The 8007-nt window shown below is 36.2% G+C and overlaps 1 protein-coding gene across 5 annotated transcripts in view; it reads left to right on the top strand.

The window, feature by feature from the left end:
- Positions 1 to 8007, top strand: part of epn1a (epsin 1a) — a 26162-nt gene that overhangs the window by 5749 nt on the left and 12406 nt on the right. For all 5 annotated transcript variants that reach the window (XM_015049807.1, XM_015049806.1, XM_015049805.1 and 2 more), the window contains exons 2-5: positions 6065 to 6227; positions 6432 to 6533; positions 6716 to 6874; positions 7326 to 7454. In XM_015049807.1, the coding sequence (XP_014905293.1) occupies positions 6465 to 6533; positions 6716 to 6874; positions 7326 to 7454 (357 nt within the window). In that variant the 5' untranslated portion in view covers positions 6065 to 6227; positions 6432 to 6464. The remainder of the gene's footprint in view (positions 1 to 6064; positions 6228 to 6431; positions 6534 to 6715; positions 6875 to 7325; positions 7455 to 8007) is intronic.

Genomic DNA, 8007 nt, shown 5'->3' with positions numbered 1-8007 from the left:
TTATTGTAATTGCAGTTGCAGTTTCAACTTGGTTGATATTGATATCCCAAGGGACAGCTTGGACCGTGTTATAGGATGATGGGGACCAACAATTTTTATAAGATTGGTTGGTAGCGTTGTTACCTTGAAGCAAGAAGATTCTGGGTTCAAGTCCTGAGATGTCTTTCTTCTCTCCATGTACTCCAGTCCCACAGTCCATTGGTGTGTGCTGCCATGGTTGTTTGTCCTGTGTACCTGCAAGGATAAGTTTGTAATTAACAAAGGTAATTAACAATTGTCAGAGACGCACCAATATGGCTTTTACTGGCCGGTAGCGATTAATAATTTTTTAAAAACCTTCCAACAACTGGTCAGAACTAGGGCTGCAAAAATGAAACGTATATTATTATAGCTGACTTGAAAAAAGGAGTTCTTTCCTTACAAAGATGAATAATATTAGAAGTACCTTAATGTGATTTTGAAGACTACAGTCTTGTGTGTAAATATTTGCATAGTTCTGCTTTAGTACTTTAATTTAAGGCTTTTACTTATTTATTTGTTTTGGTTTGTTTTGCATCTTTATTTTATATGAAAAGCCTGGACTTCATTGTTTTTGACATAATAATGAAGTCAAAAAGTAAACAGAAACTACAGTTTTTGCTATAAATGTGTACTTCACTGTGTTTATTCTTCTATATCAATTCAGGGTTACAGTTTGTCAAAACACAAGATGGATTGTTTTGACTAGACCAGCACAATGAATTAAATGTCAATCACATTTCAGTTTCATTGTATGATGTGTCCCAACCACAGAGGACTTATTAGTTGCCATATTTGGTTGGCTACAAGATTATATGTGCCATGTTCAAACTGCGCTTATTCAGCCACTTTGATGGGCTTGAATTGTATTTTATGTTCACATGTCTGGTGTAGATATTTTTAGAACTTGATGTTGAAGCTTCATAGAGTGTTGTGGGGGATACTGGAGTGATGGGAAAAATAATTGAGTAAAAAAAACATTATCAAAATTGACAAAATAATAGTCAGCTATAATAATATACGTTTCATTTTTGCAGCCCTAGTTCTGACCAGTTGTTGGAAGGTTTTTAAAAAATTATTAATCGCTACCGGCCAGTAAAAGCCATATTGGTGCATCTCTGACAATTGTTAATTACCTTTATTTTATGTTCTGCATGGAAAGAATATATTTGATAATATTTCATAGAAGCATTGAGGTGTTTTCTCATTAGGATAATATATTGCCATGAAACTATTTTTTTTTTATTCAATTCAAATATCAAATTATGTGAAGATGGAATTCATGTTATAATTTTTTTTTTACCAGATGTCTACATAAGCTACTCACAATCTGTCTTTGCAGTGAACCGAAAGCCAACAGGCATTCACACTTTAATTATCACAATAATATTAAATTAATTAACCAATTAACAAAATTAAGCAACCGCATTCTTTCCTAATGTCATGTAGTCATTAGGGATGTGCAACATGTATTGTTATCATAATTCTTATTGTGACAACAACTTCTTTGCAATCTTTTCTAGGTAACTGTGTGGTTGTGACTGCATGTCACACAAATACTGCTTTTAAAAAACATACCCATTTTAAAATATGTGTCTTCAGGACACCACTTACATTGGAAGTGTATTTTTTAGCGCTTAACTGCATAGCCTCTGCATTTAATCATATTTTCAGACATGACTAATCGTTAGGGGTGCAACAGTATTATGTTATCCACCAATCTTATCTACCTCTGCAGAAGTCTGAAAATGAACCTCTGTCCAGTTTTGTTAGGCTGTAAAAGACCACTGACTGACAGACCTGCCCACCAGGTCAGGTCTGCACATGTGCGGTTAACAATAGTCACCTCTCCGTTGCCATCTTAGTGAACCTTATAACACTTGGCAGTGTCTGTTATTTAAAAAAATGCATGACTGATATACTATAGCTGTATAGTTAGAGGGTAGTTTGTGTTGTTTTCTGCTTTTACAGTCTAGACAGCAACACATAGTTGCTCACAGACATGCCTAATGGGCTTTAGGCTAATTATGTTCAGGAAATAATAATAATAATAATAAAAAAGATGGTAGTTGTAAAAGCAGATGCTTTTTATCTTGCAGTTTTTCAAATGGTTAAAAAAATTTACTTTTCAAAAATCAATAGCTGCAACAAGCAGTGATTTTCACTCTGGACATTGTGAAACAGTCAACAGACTCAACATGGTGTCACAGCATTTTTAGTTTCTTGTTAATGAAGGTGTGATGGTTGCAACAAAGTTATGGTTTTAAACCATAACTAAGCACACATCAAGTTTTTTTAATTGTTACCTTCTCCATTTATAAAGGAGTATAAAGAGAAGGCAAAGGAGTTGTGATGTACTAAATGTAGCACTGGCGGTGAATTTCCTCTTTGTTGCTTCTCTGTTTTACAGGGTTGTTTTGGAAGCATGTGCATTTCTTTAAGTGTTAGGCTACTTTGTCTGAAATAGTAACTCTATGGCAATAAATAAAACATAACAATGATGGACTAAATTAAGTACAGGCGGCTGAGTAATCCTGAGTTTAGTCTACATTAAGTTTGGAAATGTACAGGAGCCTCATTTACATAACAACTTGGCGTGAAATTAACAGCTAAAGTTTTCTGTCAATATTTGTGATATTTAATGTTGTAAAAAGTCAACATCAGGTTACCACGAAGCTGCTTCTCTGTAACGTCACTAGATTCAAGAACCACAGTCTACCTGAAGGTAAAAGTATGAGCTAAAGAAAGCTAAAATAAGTGAGGAAGAGGTTTGCTGTGCCTGAATGCAGAGTATGGGGGCAATATCTACTGTTTTCTTTGAAATACAGAACTTTTCCCTGCCATGTAATATCAGAATAAAGACTTAGCTGTGAGATGAAGATGTGTGCATTGCTCTAGTTGGGAGCAGCAGTATTTGACTATTGTCAATGTAACCTGATAGTTACTCAAGGTGTCAGGGACAGTGCTGACGTCTGACTGGGACACAAAGGATATGTTATGTCTCTTATCGTAGATTATTCTGTGTAAGATGAACTTTGTTATAGAGCTTCACTGATTTTTGCAACAGTGGTTTTGTGTGTAACTTTAAATATTAATGTCTTGTTCTGTATGACATTGTTTTAACTTGCCAAAACCTTGTTTGAACCAAGTAAAGGGGGTTGTTTTGTATCAGATTTGATATTTCCTGACCTCAAAAGTCAAGCGTCTCATTAACTTATAAACCAACTCCAAAGAATATCAGGTCTTGTTTGAGAAAGCAGTTTAGTCTATACATCCTCTCTCTATCTGTTTCAGTGAACATTTTGTAGAAACTACTCTGCATGTGTAGTTGTGTCAAAGTGCAGCAGAATAACAAGGTTTTCCTAGAACATGAAGGAATATAAAGAACATCCTTGTGCCTTGGTTACCTGGCAATGCTTAGCTGCATAATTATAGGAAGATGTTCATTAAATTACTAGTTTGAAGGGAGTTGAGAGAGCAGCTGAGCACAGTATATATATTTTCACAGCACTTTGAAAAACATTAGTAAAAATCTGAATGCGTTGTCAGGGGAATGAACACTGTAAGGGAGTTTTTAGAAAGTCTTTGGTTTCTTGCATCGTTTTGCTACTTTTTGGCCATAAGCTTTCTGTTTCGTGAGAAACTGCAGATTGTGGCAGTGAAATGATGCATCCGGTCAGCAACAAGTGCTTAGCCTGCTCTGTTAGCAATATCGTGCGTGCGATGTTCAGAAGTTGGTGTGGGATCGAACAATTATGCTGCAGATGTCATTCATTTGGTGCCATTAAGATAAGGCCATGATGTTTGTGTCCAACTTAGAGTCTGACATCAATTTAGCATCCAGTCTAGAACAGTGGTGTCCAAAGGTTAGATCTCAAGGGTCCCATTTGTTGTTATACCCCTAAATGAAATCCAGAATAACTGGTTGCCTTGAAAAGTTACCTTGTTGTAAATGGAGCTCGATGTATTTTACTCTGAATATGAATAAAGCTGTTCTGCGGAGGCTTCAGATTTTTGTTTGAGAACATTAGTGATTGAATGGCATCATGAAGACAAAGGTCACTCCAGATAAGTCGGGGATTAAGATGTGGAGACTATTTAAACTGGGTTAGGTTATAAAACAATACAACGACCTTTGAACATGGCAAAGAGCAAGTTTTGGTCCATTTCTAAAAGAGGAAAGACTGCGACACCGCTGCAAACTTACCAAGGCATGTCCACCTACAAAAAGTACGACAGACTGGACAAGGAGAGAAAATTCAGAAAAATCAGATAAGAAGCCCAGGGTAACTTGACCTTTTTGGTTTACGTGCAAAACACTGTGTGTGACAAAAAAAAATAAAAATAAGACTGGACATGCTGGTGGCACTGTCATACTGTGGGAAGCATCGTCTTCTGCAGGAATAAGATCCTGGTCAGTTCAAGGGGAGGTGGGTGGAGCTAAACAGCTGTTAGAAGCTGGAAAGGCTTGAGACCAGGGCAGGGTTCACCTTCCTGCAAGACGGCAGCACTAAACATTCAGCTCGAGCTATGATAGAAGCCTAATGACCCAGTCAAAGTCCAGATTTAAATCCAGTTCAGAATCTAAACCAGGGCTTGAAATGAGCTTTCACAGATGATCCATTTCCAGTCCGAATTGGCCTGAACTCTTTTGCAAAGAAGAATGGACAGAATGAATGTACACCGCACTTTAAAGATTTTTGTTTGTGCAACCCGTATATCGTCGTTTTCACTTCCCTTCCCAATATAATCCATCAAAGCTTGTACTTGTAATGTGACGTTCAAGGGGTTTGAGCGATTTTGCAAGATAGTCTGTTAGGCAAATAAAGTGGACCAGAAAATAATTTCACCACTCGGTTTTTCTGTGTAGTGTAGTGACTGACATCTGTTTTCAAAATGTAAATCCTTTAAAACAATTCTGAACACTTTAACATCATTCTATTATGAACATATTAGGCTTATTTTAGGGCAACAAACGCATATAATCCATTTATCTAGCTAAATGTGCTCTGTTGCTGAAAGCTCATGGGTTTCTGGTCATTTGCAGGGAATGTAGTGATAAGGGGTATTATTACCTGGAGTTAAACAAATAGGTTGGTTGCAGAGTTCAAAGTTCAGATAATTATCAAACTGACTGAGGCACACAATGTTTTGTACTTGTACTTTCATGTACCAGTACACCTCTAGGTACTTATCGCTTACATCTTAAATTTATCTGCATTTACTTTTAAGAAAATCGTTGTGTTTTATCTGTCAAATTGATCTTAAACTGCCTTTTAAACTTAGTTTGCAAATAGTGCAAACAGTAGATCTAAATTTAGGCATTTGCGTTATTGATTATGTGTTTTAGCATTTCATTTTTAGTAGCTGTAGCACATTGCTTATTAATTTATTCTTCATACTTTGTTGTGTATCTATATTGGCTATCTATAACCTGGGTTCTATTAAAGGTTCTAAAATTGGATCTCTGTGTATGGTATGTGTAGTACTTGCATCAATAGGCGTTGGTGGTAAACAGAAGTGTGAACAAATTCATAATAATAATCTACAAGAAGCATTTGGACTCTGTTTTAGAGATTTCAGTGAAATGTGTTGATTCTTTTGCGTTGACTTTCATGGTAAAATGTTGATGCTTTCTGAGACAAAACTAGAAATAACAATTGGTTAATGTTATGTATTTCTTGAAATAGTTAAAATTTCAGTTCATTCTGCAAGGCAATGCTCCAACAAATGTTAGGTTTTTCTTCATTTTAGTTTCCACTTCTTTTTAAGAATTGTGAATTGACTGTTTTTTTTTTTATTACTGACAATTAGGGAAAATTTATCTCCTCCTCTGGAGCAGAATATTTTAACTAAATGAAGAAATCTTTCTTTCTCTGTTGACCATGTGTGGGTCAGGAACAAATCATGTGATGTTCTCAAGATGAATATGCGCTTTGTATTCTATAACGGTTATTTAAAGTTAGTTATGACATAAGATCTTCCCTGTTTGTGCTGCATATCTTTTCTTCACTTCACTTCAGTTTTCATTTTTATTTTCCTGCAGTTTCCGTCGTCCATCATCTGTGGTTTTCAGGCCCAATGTCGTCACGGGAAGAAAAAGATAAACTGAGACAAAACGCTCCATGAATGAGTGGTGGCCAAGGTTGAGAAACAGAAGTTTACAAAGAGGGAAACCCTTTCTTCACTTCACTTCTTGAGAAACAGATGTATGTGGTCTTTTGTTCTGTTGAAGACAAATTTTCATACAAATGTCTTGGATTATGTACGTTTTAAGATCTGCCAATCTTTCTCTCTCCTACATATTTCGACGATCAGTTTCTCTCTTCTTCCTTTTTGCTGTTGGATATAATTTAAAAATATGTTGCCTTATCATCTTTAATCTTTTAAATCTTGCATATCTTTATGTGCAGATTGATACTGAAGTCTGTGGCTAGACAGTTGCCATGTCGACCTCTTCGCTGCGGCGACAAGTAAAGAACATCGTCCACAACTATTCAGAGGCTGAAATCAAGGTTACATTTTTCCGCTTTATCTGGATTTTCTTTTTGTTTTTTTCCCTGCAGTTGAAGGCTATCCTGCATTCGTTATTTTGTGTGCATTAGACATTTATGCAATCACACAGACCTTGAATAGAGGACAATTTAAATCCTCTATTCAAGTCCTCTATTTTATCCCCTCCTGTGCTGTTATCCAGGTTAGAGAGGCAACATCCAATGACCCATGGGGCCCCAGCAGCTCTCTTATGTCAGAGATAGCAGATCTGACCTACAATGTTGTGGCCTTCTCAGAAATCATGAGCATGGTGTGGAAACGACTGAATGACCATGGAAAGAACTGGAGACATGTATACAAGGTATGCAACGTCATGTTGAAGATGGTAATCATCTGAAATCACCATTTAGAGATTCACCAGTCAAAAACTAGAGGCCAACATCTGATTGCTTACTTTTCCAAAGATTTGACCTGTTGGTCGTCATTTGATCTGGTTCTGATTTCTAATAAGAACGCATGCGAGCAGCATTCAAATGTACCTGCCTTACTGGTCGATAGTTATTTGTTTTAGGATTGGAGAAAATGCCACAGCAAGTGCAAGACAACAGTTACAATAATCACAGGTTTTGCTATTTTATAAGACAAAGTGATAGCAGAGTTGAGATTGTAAGTTCAGTTTTGTATATAAATTTTGACCGTTCATTCCCTTTTTAACTTTATCACTGGTGTTTGTAAATGTGATTATTTTTTGGGACATGAAGCATCTTTTTTTCTGTTACCTTTTTGTCTTTATGCTTTTTTCCCTTTATCAGGCTATGACTCTTATGGAGTATCTGATCAAGACAGGCTCAGAGCGCGTAGCTCAACAGTGTCGGGAAAACATTTATGCAGTCCAGACCCTGAAGGATTTTCAGTACATAGACAGAGATGGCAAAGACCAGGTAACCAAACATGACCATCCTCGCAAAGCTGAAAAGAAAAGTTGACAGGTTTGATCTCCTTTTGTTGACTGTAGGCAAACTTTGACTTGCTACTTGGTTCATTGAGGGACAGTTTGTCCCTCAATGAACCTACATTGTTTCTGACCTCTCACACAACCTCACATAGCCAGTTGGTTGCTGGTAATGAGTAATTTAGCAAAGTTAATGATTTAGAGTGTAAGGATTGTATTAAGCAAAAAAAAAAAATCTTAATTTATGCCTAGTTTTCAGGTGTATTTTAATAGATTTAATTATTGAAATTTAAAGAGTTTATTTTCCAAATGGGTCAAAATAGAAGCACTCTAGAGACATTTAGAAAGTATTCTGTGACATGTAGACAGAACCAGCAGTCCAGACTCTGAGCTAGGTGCTTTTTTTTTTTTTTTTTTTTTTTTTTCCTGAATGATTCACAGGCCTTCCTGAAGTTGATAAACAAATGCATCTTTTATAGGAATGTTCAGATACATGTACAGGTACATCTAAAAAAAATTATATCATGAAAAAGTTCAGTATT

The sequence above is a fragment of the Poecilia latipinna genome, unplaced genomic scaffold (genome assembly GCF_001443285.1).
Source record: "Poecilia latipinna isolate Pla-1442-1.1 unplaced genomic scaffold, P_latipinna-1.0 Scaffold960, whole genome shotgun sequence".
NCBI classification, from domain to species: Eukaryota; Metazoa; Chordata; class Actinopteri; order Cyprinodontiformes; family Poeciliidae; genus Poecilia; species Poecilia latipinna.
Note: the sequence above shows the minus strand (reverse complement) of the source record. Positions and strands in the feature narration are given on the sequence as shown.